We start from the raw sequence: 21,815 nt of genomic DNA on the forward strand, positions 1-21,815 counted from the left end.
TCCCTGGTTACAACTGGTTGGACGCTTGCGGAGTCGGAGGGCGGTGCTGAGAGGCGCCCGCCTGACTTCCGCGTGCGTCCGACTACACGCATGGCTGTGGGGGAGTGGTTGGCTTACAGCCGTCCACTCTCTCACGTGACTCGCCGCAGTTCCCTGTCAGGTCCGCTGGAGGCGGAGCGAGGTGAGGCTGCGGGAGTGTTGCCAGCGTAGGTGGCGGTGGGCGGGCCTGTCATGGCGGTGATGGCGTGGGAGAGGTGAGTTGGGAGAGGGAGACAGCGACCAATGGGTGGCCAGCCAGAAAGTTCCCCATCAGGTCCGCTGGGTACACGGATCATTGCAATTGGACAGTAGTGTCACTGTCCAGGATTGGCTGGTTAGCCCATATGTGACTATAAAAACGTAGTATGTGGATGTATGTTTAACCTGAATACAGCTTGCTTGATAAAGGAGACACCCTCCGAAACGTCGCGCAATAGCCGTCAATGTGACAGTTATTGCGTACATATCATTCGTATGCGTCAAAACGTACGCTTATACTGAAGGGCGGGAGAAGATACTATTGGTTGCTTAGGATGTTGACTGATTGGCTACTCTTAGAAAAGGGGAGTTTTTACGTTAGTAATTACGTGTAAAATTACGCGTAAGTGTTCGTAAAATTACGCTTACCTAGCAATTATGGTAGACAGTGTAATTACGATACCACTTTACTGCTTCCGCGTAAATAATTACGCGTAAGACTGTAAGTTACGCGTAGCGCTTACGCGTAAATTTACATTGAATTCCGATGCGTAATTACGCTCATGCGTAATTTCGGCCCACCACTGACGCAGCTGCTGCTGAGAAGGTAGCGCTGCGTGCAGGCATGAACAAATACAGCGGGGGGGCGGAGAGACTGGGACACATTAGCCTGGCTGAATGTCGCATGGGCGGATGATAAAGCGGCCGCGGTATCCTCGCGTAAGTGGGCGGGCCGAGCGGTGGAGTCATTGATTGCAGTCTCGCTTTTTAATCAGAATGAAAAGGGGCATTTGGCATGCCGCCCTTGACCAATAGGGCGACTCTAGGCACGTGCCTACAGTGCCTTATGCTAAATCCGGCCCTGTACACAACACAATCCTTTTTTAATTTAATCCACTGTATAAGATATGTGGCATGAATATTCCATTATTACCACTTGCAAGCAGCAGGTGGAACCTCATAGATATTAGTGAACAATGTACAGCCCTGCTACAGCGAGTTCAGGTCACCTCACACAGCAGACTGACTCACACAGGAGGGCACCCATCCCCAACATTGTCAGAAGAGGGTAAATGGGATGGTTTCTCCCCCCTCTATATCAGTGCTACAGGGGGTGCCTCTGGGCATGCAGGGGGTGTTTTTTACTTATTGGGAAAGCCCAGGATGCCTCCCTATCACCTGTACAGAATGTGAGGTCTGTTTATTATAATCCAGACTGCAGACACAGAGGAGATGTTACCAGACAATTACAGGAGACTCCATCATGTGCTAAATAAAGGTGTCCCTAAACTGATATCAGGAATTGCAATTAGTCTTTCAGTACGGATCTCCTTGCTTACATGTGAAAGAGAGCTGAAAACAGCATTTCTGTTACAGGAAACATGTCATATTCCTGAAGGAGCTTACATGGATTTTCATTTGTTTTTTTCACACACCCTGCTAAGTAAATAGTTGTACATAGTGGTGTATGTGCTGTATATGCTATGTGCATGTGTTAGGACTGATCACACTACAAGTGCTTTGCTTATGTAATCCTATAAGGGCTGGTTCACACTGCAAGAGCTTTTTCTAAGCACTTGTGATTTGTAATGCTATGTGTGTGTTCTCACTGGAGAGATGTGATTTTATAAAAAATCCCCCATAGCATTGCCTTAGCAAGAGCTTATCAAACCACTGGCACTTAAAACTCGCTTGCAGTGTGAACCAGGCCTAAGGGTGATCCCACTGAAGCAATTCAACTTTTAAAACCTGACACACACGGTGCCGGCAGCATTTATGCAATGATTGCGCTTCTGTTAAACATGCTGGAATACTGCAAAGTCGCAAGTGCCAACAAAATCACAAAAGAAAAAAGAGGAAAAAAACTCTATAATATCACTCTGTGATTATAATGGTGTTTGGAGATTTGCTCAGTGAAACATGGAAGTGTGTCCATCATATAAAGAGATGAGGCCGGGCTCACAGTGAACATAACAATGACCCGCTGACAATGCACAGCAAGGGACACCTGATTTGGGAGGGGCTGGGGGCGGAGTTTTCATAATTTTGTCTTGTCTGATTTTCATAAAAAAGCACTAGTGAGAACAGATGTTGGCCATCTCTGTAGACTGTTGTTGTGTGTCGGTATATATAGTATATGGGGGGTCCAGAAATGTAGAAGACAATGGCTATGGTGACTAGGGACACATCTGAATGGATCCAGGTGTACTGGGGGCTGCAGTATGGATGTACCCCCAAACCAGCCACAATCCCCCATAATCCCTCCCCAGTCACTGCAATGGATGTCACATATACACAGAGCCAGGTGTACTGGGGGCTGCAGTATGGATGTACCCCCAAACCAGCCACAACCCCCCCATAATCCCTCCCCCAGTCACTGCAATGGGTGTCACATATACACAGAGCCAGGTGTACTGGGGGCTGCAGTATGGATGTACCCCCAAACCAGCCACACTCCCTCCATAATCCCTCCCCCAGTCACTGCAATGGGTGTCACATATACACAGAACCAGGTGTACTGGGGGCTGCAGTATGGATATACCCCCAAACCAGCCACAATCCCCCATAATCCCTCCCCAGTCACTGCAATGGATGTCACATATACACAGAGCCAGGTGTACTGGGGCTGCAGTATGGATGTACCCCCAAACCAGCTACACCCCCATAATCCCTCCTCCAGTCACTGCAATGGGTGTCACATATATACAGTGTCAGGTATACTGGGGGCTGCAGAATGGATGTACCCCCAAACAAGCCACGATTCCCCCATAATCCCTCCCCCAGCCACTGCAATGGATGTCACATATACACAGAGCCAGGTGTACTGGGGGCTGCAGTATGGATGTACCCCCAAACCAGCCACATTCCCCCATAATCCCTCCTCCAGTCACTGCAATGGATGTCACATATACACAGAGCCAGGTGTACTGGGGGCTGCAGTATGGATGTACCCCCAAACCAGCCACAATCCCCCATAATCCCTCCTCCAGTCACTGCAATGGATGTCACATATACACAGAGCCAGGTGTACTGGGGGCTGCAGTATGGATGTACCACCAAACCAGCCACATTCCCCCATAATCCCTCCCCCAGTCACTGCAATGGGTGTCACATATACACAGAGCCAGGTGTACTGGGGGCTGCAGTATGGATGTACCCCCAAACCAGCCACAATCTCCCATAATCTCTCCTTCAGTCACTGCAATGGGTGTAACATATGCACAGAGCCAGGTGTACTGGGGGCTGCAGTATGGATGTACCCCCAAACCAGCCACAATCTCCCATAATCTCTCCCTCAGTCACTGCAATGGGTGTCACATATACACAGAGCCAGGTGTACTGGGGGCTGCAGTATGGATGTACCCCCAAACCAGCCACAATCTCCCATAATCCCTCCCCCAGTCACTGCAATGGGTGTCACATATACACAGAGCCAGGTGTACTGGGGGCCGCAGTATGGATGTACCCCCAAACCAGCCACAATCCCCCCATAATCCTTCCCCAGTCACTGCAATGGATGTCACATATATACAGAGCCAGGTGTACTGGGGGCTGCAGTATGGATGTACCCCCAAACCAGCCACAATCTCCCATAATCCTTCCCCAGTCACTACAATAGATGTCACATATACACAGAGCCAGGTGTACTGGGGGCTGCAGTATGGATGTACCCCAAACCAGCCACATTCCCCCATAATCCCTCCCCCAGTCACTGCAATGGATGTCACATATACACAGAGCCAGGTGTACTGGGGGCTGCAGTATGGATGTACCACCAAACCAGCCACATTCCCCCATAATCCCTCCCCCAGTCACTGCAATGGGTGTCACATATACACAGAGCCAGGTGTACTGGGGGCTTCAGTATGGATGTACCCCCAAACCAGCCACAATCTCCCATAATCTCTCCTTCAGTCACTGCAATGGGTGTAACATATACACAGAGCCAGGTGTACTGGGGGCTGCAGTATGGATGTACCCCCAAACCAGCCACAATCTCCCATAATCTCTGCAATGGGTGTCACATATACACAGAGCCAGGTGTACTGGGGGCTGCAGTATGGATGTACCCCCAAACCAGCCACAATCTCCCATAATCCCTCCCCCAGTCACTGCAATGGGTGTCACATATACACAGAGCCAGGTGTACTGGGGGCCGCAGTATGGATGTACCCCCAAACCAGCCACAATCCCCCATAATCCCTCCCCCAGTCACTGCAATGGGTGTCACATATACACAGAGCCAGGTGTACTGGGGACTGCAGTATGGATGTACCCCCAAACCAGCCACAATCCCCCATAATCCCTCCCCCAGTCACTGCAATGGGTGTCACATATACACAGAGCCAGGGGTACTGGGGACTGCAGTATGGATGTACCCCCAAACCAGCCACAACCCCCCCATAATCCCTCCCCAGTCACTGCAATGGGTGTCACATACGCGTACGTACAAAAAGGGCGCCCAGACAAAAAGGGCGCGGGGTGTAAACGCTAATTAATAATTCATCATTAATAGCGTTTATAAAAATAGTGTGCTATATTTCGTTTACAAATAATGTTTTACAAAATTATAAATCATTAAATAATGTTTATGAAATCGGCAATTGTGAAAACGTTAATCTTCCCTGTTTCAAAAGTGAAACTAATAATTACGTTTATTAAAAAAACGATAATATATGTTTAATTGTTATAATTGTATATTATTGTGAATAACCTTCATTTATGGTTTGTTCTTATAATAAAATCTGAAAATATTCTTTATAACGATGATATAAATATAACTACGTTCGTAATAAGTGTTGTAAAACATTAGTAAGTATTACTAAAATTTTGCTAAAACTATACCTAAGCCTACTCTCACACAGAACCCTCCCTGTACCTATCCCTAACCCCTAGACCCCCCTGGTGGTGCCTAAACCTAAGACCCCCCTGGTGGTGCCTAACCCTAAGACCCCCTGGTGGTGCCTAACCCTAACCACCCCCCTGGTGGTTTATATTGTACTGTAACTTGTGAAGAAGCGCGGAAGAGCCGCCGCCATGAGTCAGCGGCAGGCGGCTCTTTCCGCGCACGGCGGGGCAGAGCACGGGGAGGCAGCCGCCTCCACTCAGTCTGAAGCGGCTGTCCCCGTGCAGGGCATGGCGGAGCGCGGAATAACCGCCGCGTTGGACGCGGCGGTTAGCGCGCATGGCCCCATTACTGAGGCACCGCAGAGCGGTGCTGGTGTGGCTGGGACACATAGTCCCTCTAGGTTTAGAGTGACGCGCGCGCGCACTCAGGCAGGGAAAATATGACGGCCAGAAATGAGTCAGCTGACCAGGCTGGTCAGCTGACTCTGGCTCCACTTCTCATTGGTCCAGCACTTAGGGAGGTGCTGGAGGGATACCTGTGTACATATACTGACAGCTGTTCAGTTGCTGGTTGTCTGGCGTTGCGAACACATACGTGGGAGCACTCAGACCTGTAGTCAGATCCTTAAGTGTGCCGGGACCAGCTGGAGCTGTAATCCTACACTTAGCTAGATTCTGTTGATAGCTAAAGTACTAGTTTGATTGTGATTATCTGTTATGACTTTTTGCCTGCCTGACTATCCTCCTGAACTCTGATCTTGTACCTTGCCATTCTGATACTCTGTTGCCGAACCCCGGCTCGTCCTTAGACTCTGTTTCTGCCTCCTGATCTTGTACCTCGATATATCTGATACCCTGTTGCCGAACCCTGCCTGTACTTTAGACTCCGCCTCTGCCTTCTGAATCTGTGCTTTATCTGTCCGTGTGTTTACGACTTGGCTTGTCCGACCTCGAGAACCGACCTTACTGTTGGAGGCGGCTCCCCGTCCTGTTAGTGACACTTTCTCCAGAGTGCCACTTTCAGACCATCCTTCCTACTCTCAGCCTGACTCCTCCCGTCTTGGAGAGTTCAGGTCGTCGGAAGGAATCCGTGCAGTACTCCTCACTGCACCGAGGCCTACTCCTCTAAGTGTTACTGTTACACCAAACACTACACTCTACTCAGGTGAACAGAGGTTAGCTAGTATATCGGATAATCGGTGATACTGCAGATCACTTATAATCTGGTATATTTCTGTATTCCCAGTGATACTGCAGATCACCGGTAATCAGATCCTCTCTGTGCTTCACCGATCGTTACATAACTATACTAAACTCTACTCTCACACAGAACCCTCCCTGTACCTATCCCTAACCCCTAGACCCCCCTGGTGGTGACTAAACCTAAGACCCCCCTGGTGGTGCCTAACCCTAAGACCCCCCTGGTGGTGCCTAACCCTAACCACCCCCCTGGTGGTTTATATTGTACTGTAACTATACTTAACCCTACTCTCACACAGAACCCTCCCTGTACCTATCCCTAACCCCTAGACCCCCCTGGTGGTGCCTAAACCTAAGACCCCCCTGGTGGTGCCTAAACCTAAGACCTCCCTGGTTGTGCCTAAACCTAAGACCCCCCTGGTGGTGCCTAACCCTAAGACCCCCCTGGTGGTGCCAAACCCTAAGAACCCCCTGGTGGTGCCTAAACCTAAGACCCCCCTTACTGATCGCTTTATTATGTGGATAATAATGTTTTACTAATTGTGGCTGCAAAAAATATATTGCAATTTACGTAAGGTACTGATCACTTTATTTTGTGAATAATAATGTTTTACAAACAGTAAGGGATAAAACTTTAAATAATGTTTTAATTAGTTAAATAAGAAAAATATGTTTAGTATTTTTATAAACGTTATTCGGCACGGGTGCATTTTATAAACGTAAATCACCACAAGCACAGTTATAAATCATTAAAAATCTCCGGGCGCCGTTTGTAAACGTTATTTATCTCCGGCTCCCTTTTTTCCTGCTCGGCGCCCATTAAATGTTATTTATTATGAGAGTGAATGGCGGTGCCCTTTTTGTCCACTAGCTGCCTGCGCCCTTTTTTCCCGCTTCCGTCACATACACACAGAGCCAGGTGTACTGGGGGCTGCAGTATGGATGTACTCCCAAACCAGCCACAATCCCCCCCATAATCCCTCCCCCAGTCACTGCAATGGGTGTCACATATACACAGAGCCAGGTATACAGGGGGCTGCAGTATGGATGTACCCCTAAACCAGCCACAATCCCCCCATAATCCCTCCCCAGTCACTGCAATGGATGTCACATATACACAGAGCCAGGTGTACTGGGGGTTGCAGTATGGATGTACCCCCAAACCAGCCACAATCCCCCATAATCCCTCCCCAGTTACTGCAATGGGTGTCACATATACACAGAGCCAGGTGTACTGGGGCTGCAGTATGGATGTACCCCCAAACCAGCCACAATCCTCCATAATCCCTCCCCAGTCACTGCAATGGGTGTCACATATACACAGAGCCAGGTGTACTGGGGGCTTCAGTATGGATGTACCCCCAAACCAGCCACAATCCTCCATAATCCCTCCCCAGTCACTGCAATGGGTGTCACATATACACAGAACCAGGTGTACTAGGGGCTGCAGTATGGATGTGCCCCCAAACCAGCCACAATCCCCCATAATCCCTCCCCAGTCACTGCAATGGGTGTCACATATACACAGAGCCAGGTGTACTGGGGGCTGCAGTATGGATGTACCCCCAAACCAGCTACAATCCCCCCATAATCCCTCCCCAGTCACTGCAATGGATGTCACATATACACACAGCCAGATGTACTGGGGGCTGCAGTATGGATGTACCCCCAAACCAGCCACAATCCCCCGACTATTGGGGAATATGATAATGGAAAATGATGATGAAATAAAGGGAAATAATTCTGCTGATCTCTGCTGCAATCAGGGCTGTTATACTCACTGTAATTCCTCTATCTGGCTTGTTGGCAGAGCCGCCATCAGGTCACTGAATTCATCACCCCCCAGATTGTTATCATACAGGTGCAGCTTCCTCAGAGTCTGGTTATTCCTTATGCCGGATGCCAGGTGGGGGCAGCAACTGGAGGGCAGATTATTATTCTGCAAACTGCAGGAGAAGAGAAGAATGTTACCAGAAATCTATAAAACCTGCATACAATTTGTATGGATTTATGCTTACATGAATTAAACATTTTCTCATTATATTTACAAGAATTTATATTTTTATCAATCCTTAAAATGAAAATGCTGTCATACATATGTCCACAGCTAGAGGGCAGCATAATGTTATTGCGCATAAGGAATACTGTTTGCTCTGTGTTACACAACATAATCCTATTTTAATTTAATCCACTTTATATGATATGTAACATGAATATTCCATTATTACCACTTGCAGACAGCAGTTGGAACCTCATAGATATTAGTAAACAATGCACAGACCTGCTACAGGGAGTTCAGGTCACCTCACACAGCAGACTGACTCACACAGGAGGGTATCCATCCCCCACATTGACAGAATAGAGTAAATGGGATGATCTCTGTCCCATCTATATCAGTGTTACAGGGGGTGCCTCTGGGCATGCACGGGGTGCTTTTTACTTATTAGAAAGCCGGAATGCCTCCTATCACCTGTGCAGAATGTGAGGTCTGTTTATTATAATCCAGACTGCAGACACAGAGGAGATGTTACCAGACAATTACAGGAGACTCCATCATGTCCTAATTAAAGGTGTCCCTAAACTGATATTAGGAATTGCAATTAGTCTTTCAGTACGGATCTCCTTGCTTACATGTAAATTAGAGCTGAAAACAGCATTTCTGTTACAGGAAACACTTTATATTACTGAGGGAGCTTACATGGATTTTCAGTTGCTTTTTTTCACACACCCTGCTAAGTAAATAGTTATGCTACCTAATAAAACACAAGTGTCTCTGCGTCCCATGCCCGTGTGTGTGTTTTTGCAGTGCTCATGTGCAGGGAGGGACGCAGAGACACTGAGGAGTGCTGAAGGAATGACGTGGCAGGGGGCCAGGAGGGGCAGGCGTATGTGCGCGACGGGCGGGCCAGGAGGGGCAGGCATGTGTGCGTGCGGCGGGCGGGCCAGGAGGGGCAGGCGTGTGCGCGCGGTGGGGGGTGCGCCCAGCGGATGAGCGGTGACAGACCTAGCCATTTTTACATGGGCTAAGGTCACTAATACATGTATAAACTCAGTGTGGTATTTGAGGGTTACCTTTGTTCACATAGCTGCTGACAGTCTGATTGGTGCAGGACCTAATGTTACTGTTTCTTCAGATAGTTATACATAGCGATGCATGCTGTGTATGCTATGCACATGTGTATGTGTCAGGGCTGGTCATACTGCAAGCACTTTGCTAATGTTATGCTATAAAGGTGGCCATACATCTAGTGATAATGGGCAGATTCAGCCAAGAGACAAATCTCTCTAACTGAATCTGATTAGAGAGAGATCTGCCCGCTGCCCATACACCACAGGCCAATACCCGATTAATTCCATGCTGAAACTGATCAGGACTTGGCCTTGTGACGCCGCATTTGGACCCCTAGTCGACCCTGTCCCCTTAATGTTTAATGTCCCCCGGGTGCCCAGTGCAAGCTATACATTACCTGTCCATGGCTGCTGCTTGTCCTCCGCTGGCTCTGAGCTCCCTCCGTTCTCCATACACACGGGTCACGTGGTTGCCTAGTAATGTGGGCGGGACTGTGATGCCTAACTGTTACGCTTGGTGGTATATCCTCCACAGTCAGCACGTAGTGTATATCCTGACGTGAAGGAGGTACACACGCTAGCACAAGGAACCAGGATATCCCCAGTTTAGTGGAGGGGAGGACTGACTCCAACAGGAGATTGTGGTGCACAGAGCCGGTGCAGATCCGAACAGCCACAAACAATCCTTCCACTATAGTGGCTCAGCGCAAGGTAGCATTGAGCGCATAAACCAGAACTCAGAAGATCAGGACAAGTAACAGAAAGAACGCTTGCTAAACTAGTCACTGCTTAAGTGACAGCAAGCGTCCATAACAAGACAGACTGGAATGAGGCAGCCAATGTGATTGCAGCAGTGGCGTGCCTCACAAGGACAGGACAGAATAGTCGGGAAATAGAGTCAAAGAAGGCAGACGTAATACACACAAATATACAATAGGTATGATTTCCTAGCGTATTACGATTACAGCTATCAATGAACTACAAACGACTAACTGACATATGTATATATCGGCGATAAACCGATATATGACATAAGCAAAGAACACGAACTAAGAACTGGAGCAGGACTAGGAGGATTCGCTACTTCTATGCAGAAGCGAGCGCAATCCACGCAAGGCAGCAGGAACAGGACTGACTAGCTAAGCACGGGTGATCACGATACGCGCAACCTACCAAAACGTGCTGAAAGCTGACTGACTGAACACAGGATATAAACAGTTCGTGTATGTGAGAGAACGCGGAAAGGCCGCCGCGTGTGCTGACAGCAAGGCGGCTGATTCCGCGTCCAGCACGGCAGTTTGCACGCGGAAGCGTGCGTCTGGTACTCTGAGAGAACGTGAAAAAGCCGCCGCGTGTACTGACAGCAAGGCGGGTTGCACGCAGTAGCGTGCGTCTGATGTGGCTGAGTCTGTTAGTTCACACAGGTTCAGGAATATGCGTGCGCGCGCTGAGAGGCAGGACTTTTATAATGGCCAAGGGGGGATCAGCTGACCAGGCTGGTCAGCTGACCTCAGAGCTGGTAACGATTGGTCTATCACTTAGGGGTGGCGCCAGAGAGCGCTGCTCTATATATTGTTACTGCTGGCCACTCTCAAGTTGTCTGCCGTTGCGAACACTACGTGGAAGCACTCAGACCTTAGTCAGATCCAACAGTGTGTTTGAACCAGGAGGACCTGGGAATTCACACTGAGCCAGATTACTTGTGTATTCATTCTGTTATACTTCAGACTAGTTCCAGGGTGTAGAGACCACGGACCTCACACCCAAGACTAGGGAACTTGTGTTATCATTCTGTTATACTTCAGACTAGTTCCAGGGTGTAGAGACCACGGACCTCACACCCAAGACTAGGGAACTTGTGTTATACATCAGACTAGTTCCAGGGTGTAGAGACCACGGACCTCACACCCAAGACTAGGCATTGTTTGATATCTGTTATGACTTATTGCCTTCCTGACTATCCCTCTGCTCTCTGATTCGGTACCACGCATGTCTGATACTCCGTTGCCGACCCTGCCTGCCTTGGATACCGAATCAGCCTTCTGTCTTTGTACTTTGTCTGTCCGTGTGTTGCCGACCTGGCTTGCCCGACCTCGAGAGCTATCTCTCTCCTTTAAGAGATAGTCTCCAGATCAGTTAGTGACATCCATTTTCAGGTGTCACTCATTCACTGGTCCTTCCCACCTTCAGCCTGAGACTCCACCCCTTGGAAAGTCTCAGGCTGCTGGTAGGTTTCTGTACTCTCTAAGAGCAGTATTGCCCACACTGCCTAGGACCACCTGCTCATCAGGTGGTTTACTCAAAGTCTTACTGTTGCACCAAACACTCACGATATATATATATAGGTGTCCAGAGGTTAGCACTATATCTGTATTATTGGTGATTCTGCAGATCATCAATAATCAGGTATATACAGTGGAGTAAATAATTATTTGACCCCTCACTGATTTTGTAAGTTTGTCCAATGACAAAGAAATGAAAAGTCTCAGAACAGTATCATTTCAATGGTAGGTTTATTTTAACAGTGGCAGATAGCACATCAAAAGGAAAATCGAAAAAATAACCTTAAATAAAAGATAGCAACTGATTTGCATTTCATTGAGTGAAATAAGTTTTTGAACCCTCTAACAATAAAAGACTTAATACTTAGTAGAAAAACCCTTGTTTGCAAGCACAGAGGTCAAACGTTTCTTGTAATTGATGACCAAGTTTGCACACATTTTAGGAGGTATGTTGGTCCACTCCTCTTTGCAGATCATCTCTAAATCCCTAAGGTTTCGAAGCTGTCTCTGTGCAACTCTGAGCTTGAGCTCCCTCCATAGGTTTTCTATTGGATTAAGGTCCGGAGACTGACTAGGCCACTCCATGACCTTAATGTGCTTCTTCTTGAGCCACTCCTTTGTTGCCTTTGCTGTATGTTTTGGGTCATTGTCGTGCTGGAACACCCATCCACGACCCATTTTCAGTTTCCTGGCAGAGGAAAGGAGGTTGTCGTTCAGGATTTCACGATACATGGCTCCGTCCATTTTCCCGTTAATGCGATTAGGTTGTCCTGTGCCCTTAGCAGAAAAACACCCCCAAAGCAAAATGTTTCCACCCCCATGCTTGACGGTGGGGACGGTGTTTTGGGGGTCATAGGCAGCATTTTTCTTCCTCCAAACACAGCGAGTTGAGTTAATGCCAAAGAGCTCTATTTTGGTCTCATCAGACCACAGCACCTTCTCCCAGTCACTCACAGAATCATTCAGGTGTTCATTGGCAAACTTCAGACGGGCCTGCACATGTGCCTTCTTGAGCAGGGGGACCTTGCGAGCCCTGCAGGATTTTAATCCATTGCGGGATAATGTGTTTCCAATGGTTTTCTTGGTGACTGTGGTCCCTGCTAATTTGAGGTCATTCACTAACTCCTCTCGTGTAGTTCTAGGATGCTTTTTCACCTTTCTCAGAACCATTGACACCCCACGAGGTGAGATCTTGCGTGGATCCCCAGAGCGAGGTCGATTGATGGTCATTTTGTGCTCCTTCCATTTTCGAACAATTGCACCAACAGTTGTCACCTTCTCTCCCAGCTTCTTGCTAATGGTTTTGTAGCCCATTCCAGCCTTGTGCAGGTCTACAATTTTGTCTCTGACATCCTTGGACAGCTCTTTGGTCTTTCCCATGTTGGAGAGTTTGGAGTCTGCTTGCTTGATTGACTAATTCTGTGGACAGGTGTCTTTTATACAGGTGACTAGTTAAGACAGGTGTCCTTAATGAGGGTGACTAATTGAGTAGAAGTGTCTAACCACTCTGTGGGAGCCAGAACTCTTAATGGTTGGTAGGGGTTCAAAAACTTATTTCACTCAATGAAATGCAAATCAGTTGCTATCTTTTATTTAAGGTTATTTTTTCGATTTTCCTTTTGATGTGCTATCTGCCACTGTTAAAATAAACCTACCATTGAAATGATACTGTTCTGAGACTTTTCATTTCTTTGTCATTGGACAAACTTACAAAATCAGTGAGGGGTCAAATAATTATTTCCTCCACTGTATCTGTATTCTTGGTGATACTGCAGATCACCAATAATCAGATTCTCTCTGTGTGCTGACACCGATCGTTACAGTGTACGTATATATCAGCGACACTGATGTATTAACGTAACACGAATACAAGGAAAATAACAAACGCCCTAGTATGCCTATATATTGGCGATGAACCAATATATGATGCAAGACTAGCAAAGTAAAGTTACTGATAACAAGAGCTGAACTCGACCGACTCACTGACCCCTTCGCAGGAGTCAGTGCAGTCCACACAAGATCTAGGAACGGGGGGCCTCGGACAGAGTAACAGAATGAATCTGAGACTATAATAGCCCATGGAGCACTGCAGGAAGCAGTCCTTTATTCTGAGGTCATCCAATGGGAGCAGACATGCAGATTCCCACCCAGGTGAATGGTAATCAATCACAGGCTGACAGCAGGAAAGGGCAGACAATGATATGCAGCCTGCAAGAAAGGGATTGCAGCTCCATTGCAACAGACAATGTTTGTTTTCACAAAAGCATATTAACCTGTCATTAACTTCAGAGCGACTGCAGATGGAATCAACGCTCAGTGTAAGCGCACGCAAAACTATGCGAGCAAATGCACGCAAAGAAATCAAAAACTGCTTGTCTTCAGTAAAACTGCAGCCAGCAGTACATGCTGCAGAAGTTATCATGACACTGACATCACACATGTGCCCTTATTAGGCAACCATGTGGGGCGTGTGTATGGAGCAAGGGGTGCGCCTGGAGCCAGCGGAGGACAAGCAGTAGCCACACATGTAATGTATAGCTTATGCTGGGCACCCGGGGGCAGGGTCGGACTGGGCCACAGTAGTACAGTTTTTTCCCTCTGTGGGCCCTGCCTCCAGGTCTTCGGTGGGCCCCCCCTCCTTGTCTGACAGAGCTCCAATTGCTGCCTGCAGCACAAAAATTCTCTTCTCAGTGCTCATCCCTCATGCTGAGAGCAGTGGCATAGCTAAGGAGCTGTGGGCCCTGATGCAAATTTTACAATGGGGCCCCCCAAGCACTCTATACATAACAATTGATACGACGCACCAAAACCTGCCAATGGCAACTACAGTGTCAGAGGTGCAAGAAGGGGATGGGGAACAGCTTGTTAATGATTACCACTATTCAAAGTATCTATAGAAGTGATTATTATGAGCACAGGACCAATAGAGAGGTAATACTGTAGTTGAGGGAGGGCCCTTAGGGGCCCCTTTGGCCCAAGGGCCCCGATGCGGTCGCAACCTCTGCAGTCGCAACCTCTGCAAAGTAGGACATTACTTTATATTGAAGGAGGGGACTCTATGCAAAGTTTTGCTGGGCAGCAGTGTCTCTGAATTACAATGCTGCTAAGATCATGCACATTTGGCCCTGTCCATAATACATCATGACCACGCCCACCTTCTGGTGCATGGTCACGCCCCTTTTTTCACCGCAATCATGGGATGTGTGGGCCCCAGGTTGAAATTTCTTTAGTGGGCCCCCGTGTCCCAGTCCAACCCTGCCCGGGGGGACACGTAATGTATAGCTTATGCTGGGCACCCGGGGGGGACACCTAATGTATAGCTTATGCTGGGCACCCGGGGGGACACGTAATGTATAGCTTATGCTTGCCACCCGGGGGGACACGTAATAGTTATTTTGGTAGAAAAAAGACATACGTCCATCGAGTTCAACCAGTACAAAGTACAACTCCAGCCCGTCCCCCACATACCCCTGTTGATCCAGAGGAAGGCGAAAAAACCCTTACAAGGCATGGTCCAATTAGCCCCAAAAGTGAAAAATTCCTTTCAGACTCCAGATGGCAATCAGATAAAATCCCTGGATCAACATCATTAGGCATTACCTAGTAATTGTAGCCATAGATGTCTTTCAACGCAAGGAAAGCGTATAGCTTATGCTGGGCACCCGGGGGGACACGTAATGTATAGCTTATGCTGGGCACCCGGGGGGACACGTAATGTATAGCTTATGCTGGGCACCTGGGGGGACACGTAATGTATATCTTATGCTGGGCACCTGGGGGGACACGTAATGTATAGCTTATGCTGGGCACCCGGGGGGACACGTAATGTATACCTTATGCTTGCCACCCGGGGGGACACGTAATGTATAGCTTATGCTGGGCACCCGGGGGGACACGTAATGTATAGCTTATGCTGGGCACCCGGGGGGACATGTAATGTATAGCTTATATTTCAAATGACAAACTACAAAAAAATGCGCTCACTCACTCCTGGTATACCCAGATGCAAAATATACAGTATTTAGCAAGATATATACAGTATTTAGCAAGATATGAACAACTCAGTCCATCATTTTACATGTCCATGGGTCGCAGAATCAGTCACCAAGCATATAGTGTGTAATCCAGAATCTGTACAAGTAATCCTGCGCTCACATGTATCTCCTCCACTCCGTGGTAGTATTATATATAAAAGAAAGAGAAACACACAAAACATAGCATAATACTGTTTCAATGATCTATATATTTTATACAGTCCCCAATGCCTTGCATGCACTCCTAATTCCACCAGCAGTCAGTTGTCGTAGGCCTCCACCGTGTGACACCATCTGCCGCACCACAACCCACAGAAAAGACCCCGTGCAGTAAGCACTCAGTCAACCCTGGCAGAACGTGGTACAAACAGGCACTTCCACAATGATCACTCCACTCGTAGGGTCTCACAGGTCCTCACCCTCCACTGTGGCTGCCCAAGCACAGACAGCAGCAAAAGCACAGACCCACGAGCTCGAGTCACCTCCTCCTGTGTGTCGGTTCTTAACCACCACCACTAGCCTCTCACCTTTCAGGCCGCTGTCCAAATTATAAGACAGCAACCACACTTTAGGTTTTTATCCCCGGCACTCTCCTCAGCGTTTCTTCAGCGGTATAAAAAATCTCCCAGAATAAAATCCATCCAACCTAATGACTGAAGGAGCTCAACATAGTGTAAAACTGTAACATTTATTAAAAGTTAAAAAGTAGTGCACTCACATCTCCCAAGTAAAAACAGCGCAATTAAACAATGTAATCCAGCATGCCGACTCGCCCACGCCTCTAAGCTCCGCCCAACGCGTTTCGTACCTCCGTACTCATCAGGGGCTGGAGGCGTATGGGTAATCGGTGTTTTTATATCCACCATCCTGCATTTGTTAACCTACCGGCGTTATGCCCACCAACAAGATGGCCGCTAGAATGCTTCCGCCCTCAGCATTTCCCAGCAGACTCTTACTGCTTCCTGTCCCTGCGTAATGTTACCCAATAGAGAATGTCCACGTCAGACCAGGCGTATCTCTAGTCCCATCACCTGCCTTCAGCAGCAGAGCTCCGGTCCGTCCCACCTCGGACGTCATGAGATTCCGCCCCCGGCATCATTTAGTAAACATACTCAAAAAGATATATATGAAATACAAATACGGGATCGGCTCATAGTTAAACAAAAAGGAGCCGGTACTAAAACTACGTGACTTAGTTATTTTTCATGTGTCCACCAGAACGAGGTGAAAAAGGGGGGATAGTATAATTGATGTATAAATATACAGACCCTCGCCTCAAACCCCGACGAACACACCCACTCCATGACAGGCTATACAGATCACATAGTAGCATAACTAATACATAGAACAACTACCTACCTATTATCCAGACAACATTGATATATAACAACTCCTAATGGTACAGTATATTCCTACTCAATGCGCACAAGGTAGTCATACCGTACTCCGCAGGCACAACTGCATATACTACGGGTAAGGGGCAAAGGGGGAGAAGGGAGAAGGTGGGGGGGGGGGGGGGGGGGGGAGGGGGAAGGAAAAGGAGGGGGGAAGGGATATGCAATGCACCTGCAGGAAAAAGGGGGGAGTTATACGCCCCTACACCTTCCAGTTTAGTCATCTGATATAAAACAATTGAGATCAAACTCAATATTGAGACCCCTTGGATGCATGGTCTGCATTTCAAATATCCATCGTGATTCCAACTTGGATAGTTCCCTCATCCTATTGCAACCCCTCCATTTCCATGTTAGCTTCTCTATCCCACAGAACCGTAACCCCGTTGGGTCCCTTGCATGTTTCTCAGAAAAATGCTTAGATAAATTATGTGCCTCATTACCCTTTTTGATATTCCTAACATGTTCCCCTATACGTTCCCTCAGTTTCCTTGTTGTCCTACCTATGTATTGGAATCCACATGGACACCAACACAAGTACACCACATGGTGCGTGTTACACGTGATACAATCCCTTATTTTATATCCTTTGCCATTACTCCATCCACAAATTGCTGTCCCCTAAAGCCCAGCGCTTCCCTACATCCCACACAGTCACGGCAGGGAAAAAAACCTTTATTACCCAGTAAGTCTCCCCTATGGACATTTGGGCCATCTATAAAGCTAGGGACTAACAACTGTTGCAAATTCTGTGCCTTCCTGTATATAAAACGTGGTTGTGCTGGTATTTTCGATCCCAAAACATTATCAGCCCTCAATATATTCCAGTGTCTCTTAAACACTCGTTCCACTCGTCATACCTAGAATTGGATTACAATTCTAGGTATGACGAGGTGGAACGAGTGTTTAAGAGACACTGGAATATATTGAGGGCTGATAATGTTTTGGGATCGAAAATACCAGCACAACCACGTTTTATATACAGGAAGGCACAGAATTTGCAACAGTTGTTAGTCCCTAGCTTTATAGATGGCCCAAATGTCCATAGGGGAGACTTACTGGGTAATAAAGGTTTTTTTCCCTGCCGTGACTGTGTGGGATGTAGGAAGCGCTGGGCTTTAGGGGACAGCAATTTGTGGGATGGAGTAATGGCAAAGGATATAAAATAAGGATTGTATCACGTGTAACACGCACCATGTGGTGTACTTGTGTTGGTGTCCATGTGGATTCCAATACATAGGTAGGACAACAAGGAAACTGAGGGAACGTATAGGGGAACATGTTAGGAATATCAAAAAGGGTAATGAGGCACATAATTTATCTAAGCATTTTTCTGAGAAACATGCAAGGGACCCAACGGGGTTACGGTTCTGTGGGATAGAGAAGCTAACATGGAAATGGAGGGGTTGCAATAGGATGAGGGAACTATCCAAGTTGGAATCACGATGGATATTTGAAATGCAGACCATGCATCCAAGGGGTCTCAATATTGAGTTTGATCTCAATTGTTTTATATCAGATGACTAAACTGGAAGGTGTAGGGGCGTATAACTCCCCCCTTTTTCCTGCAGGTGCATTGCATATCCCTTCCCCCTCCTTTTCCTTCCCCCTCCCCCCCCCCCCCCCCCCCCCCCCCCCCCCCCCTTCTCCCTTCTCCCCCTTTGCCCCTTACCCGTAGTATATGCAGTTGTGCCTGCGGAGTACGGTATGACTACCTTGTGCGCATTGAGTAGGAATATACTGTACCATTAGGAGTTGTTATATATCAATGTTGTCTGGATAATAGGTAGGTAGTTGTTCTATGTATTAGTTATGCTACTATGTGATCTGTATAGCCTGTCATGGAGTGGGTGTGTTCGTCGGGGTTTGAGGCGAGGGTCTGTATATTTATACATCAATTATACTATCCCCCCTTTTTCACCTCGTTCTGGTGGACACATGAAAAATAACTAAGTCACGTAGTTTTAGTACGGCTCCTTTTTGTTTAACTATGAGCCGATCCCGTATTTGTATTTCATATATATCTTTTTGAGTATGTTTACTAAATGATGCCGGGGGCGGAATCTCATGACGTCCGAGGTGGGACGGACCGGAGCTCTGCTGCTGAAGGCAGGTGATGGGACTAGAGATACGCCTGGTCTGACGTGGACATTCTCTATTGGGTAACATTACGCAGGGACAGGAAGCAGTAAGAGTCTGCTGGGAAATGCTGAGGGCGGAAGCATTCTAGCGGCCATCTTGTTGGTGGGCATAACGCCGGTAGGTTAACAAATGCAGGATGGTGGATATAAAAACACCGATTACCCATACGCCTCCAGCCCCTGATGAGTACGGAGGTACGAAACGCGTTGGGCGGAGCTTAGAGGCGTGGGCGAGTCGGCATGCTGGATTACATTGTTTAATTGCGCTGTTTTTACTTGGGAGATGTGAGTGCACTACTTTTTACTTTTAATAAATGTTACAGTTTTACACTATGTTGAGCTCCTTCAGTCATTAGGTTGGATGGATTTTATTCTGGGAGATTTTTTATACCGCTGAAGAAACGCTGAGGAGAGTGCCGGGGATAAAAACCTAAAGTGTGGTTGCTGTCTTATAATTTGGACAGCGGCCTGAAAGGTGAGAGGCTAGTGGTGGTGGTTTAAGAACCGACACACAGGAGGAGGTGACTCGAGCTCGTGGGTCTGTGCTTTTGCTGCTGTCTGTGCTTGGGCAGCCACAGTGGAGGGTGAGGACCTGTGAGACCCTACGAGTGGAGTGATCATTGTGGAAGTGCCTGTTTGTACCACGTTCTGCCAGGGTTGACTGAGTGCTTACTGCACGGGGTCTTTTCTGTGGGTTGTGGTGCGGCAGATGGTGTCACACGGTGGAGGGCCTACGACAACTGACTGCTGGTGGAATTAGGAGTGCATGCAAGGCATTGGGGACTGTATAAAATATATAGATCATTGAAACAGTATTATGCTATGTTTTGTGTGTTTCTCTTTCTTTTATATATAATACTACCACGGAGTGGAGGAGATACATGTGAGCGCAGGATTACTTGTACAGATTCTGAATGTATAGCTTATGCTGGGCACCCGGGGGGACACGTAATGTATAGCTTATGCTGGGCACCCCGGGGGGACACGTAATGTATAGCTTATGCTGGGCACCCGGGGGGGGGGGGACATAATGTATAGCTTATGCTGGGCACCCCGGGGGGACATGTAATGTATAGCTTATGCTGGCACCCGGGGACACACGTAATGTATAGCTTATGCTGGGCACCCGAGGGGACACGTAATGTATAGCTTATGCTGGGCACCCGGGGGGGGGGGGGGGGGACATAATGTATAGCTTATGCTGGGCACCCGGGGGGACATGTAATGTATAGCTTATGCTGGGCACCCGGGGGGACACGTAATGTATAGCTTATGCTGGGCACCTGGGGGGACACGTAATGTATATCTTATGCTGGGCACCCGGGGGATATTAGAAATGAGGGGAGACAACACCGGGGATTCGTTGCTCGTCCTGATATCGCACACTGTTGCCGCAACCCACCCGATCAAGCAAGTCAGCCCTACGTCTTGCAGCATGTGCAATCTGGGCAGCAGTGTCTCTGAATTACAATGCTGCTAAGATCATGCACATTTGGCCCTGTCCATAATACATCATGACCACGCCCACCTTCTGGTGCATGGTCACGCCCCTTTTTTCACCGCAATCATGGGATGTGTGGGCCCCAGGTTGAAATTTCTTTAGTGGGCCCCCGTGTCCCAGTCCGACCCTGCCCGGGGGGACACGTAATGTATAGCTTATGCTGGGCACCCGGGGGGACACGTAATGTATAGCTTATGCTGGGCACCCGGGGGGACACGTAATGTATACCTTATGCTTGCCACCCGGGGGGGACACGTAATGTATAGCTTATGCTGGGCACCTGGGGGGACACGTAATGTATATCTTATGCTGGGCACCTGGGGGACACGTAATGTATAGCTTATGCTGGGCACCCGGGGGGGGCACGTAATGTATAGCTTATGCTGGGCACCCGGGGACACACGTAATGTATAGCTTATGCTGGGCACCCGGGGGGGACACGTAATGTATAGCTTATGCTGGGCACCCGGAGGGACACGTAATGTATAGCTTATGCTGGGCACCCGGGGGGGGACATAATGTATAGCTTATGCTGGGCACCCGGGGACACACGTAATGTATAGCTTATGCTGGGCACCCGGGGACACACGTAATGTATAGCTTATGCTGGGCACCCGGGGGGACACGTAATGTATAGCTTATGCTGGGCACCCGGGGGGGACACGTAATGTATAGCTTATGCTGGGCACCCGGGGGGGGGGGGGGGACATAATGTATAGCTTATGCTGGGCACCCGGGGGGACATGTAATGTATAGCTTATGCTGGGCACCCGGTGGGACACATAATGTATAGCTTATGCTGGGCACCTGGGGGGACACGTAATGTATATCTTATGCTGGGCACCCGGGGGGATATTAGAAATGAGGGGAGCCAACACCGGGGATTCGTTGCTCGTCCTGATATCGCACACTGTTGCCGCAACCCCACCCGATCAAGCAAGTCAGCCCTACGTCTTGCAGCATGTGCAATCGTCTAATGCAACCAAATGTGGCCCTAAATTGGTTGCATTGTCGGTCGGGCAAGCACCTGATGGCACCAATTTTTATCCAATTTGATTATTAACCACTTTATAGCTGAGGGGCTTTACCCCTTGAGCACCAGAGCAATT

General features: G+C 48.2%; 1 protein-coding gene across 6 annotated transcripts in view; it reads right to left on the reverse strand.

The window, feature by feature from the left end:
- Positions 1 to 21,815, reverse strand: part of LOC137532355 (NACHT, LRR and PYD domains-containing protein 3-like) — a 374,258-nt gene that overhangs the window by 98,432 nt on the left and 254,011 nt on the right. For all 6 annotated transcript variants that reach the window (XM_068252786.1, XM_068252811.1, XM_068252803.1 and 3 more), the window contains one exon: positions 8,067 to 8,231. In XM_068252786.1, the coding sequence (XP_068108887.1) occupies positions 8,067 to 8,231 (165 nt within the window). The remainder of the gene's footprint in view (positions 1 to 8,066; positions 8,232 to 21,815) is intronic.

This window comes from Hyperolius riggenbachi, chromosome 1 (assembly GCF_040937935.1).
Source record: "Hyperolius riggenbachi isolate aHypRig1 chromosome 1, aHypRig1.pri, whole genome shotgun sequence".
NCBI classification, from domain to species: domain Eukaryota; kingdom Metazoa; phylum Chordata; class Amphibia; order Anura; family Hyperoliidae; genus Hyperolius; species Hyperolius riggenbachi.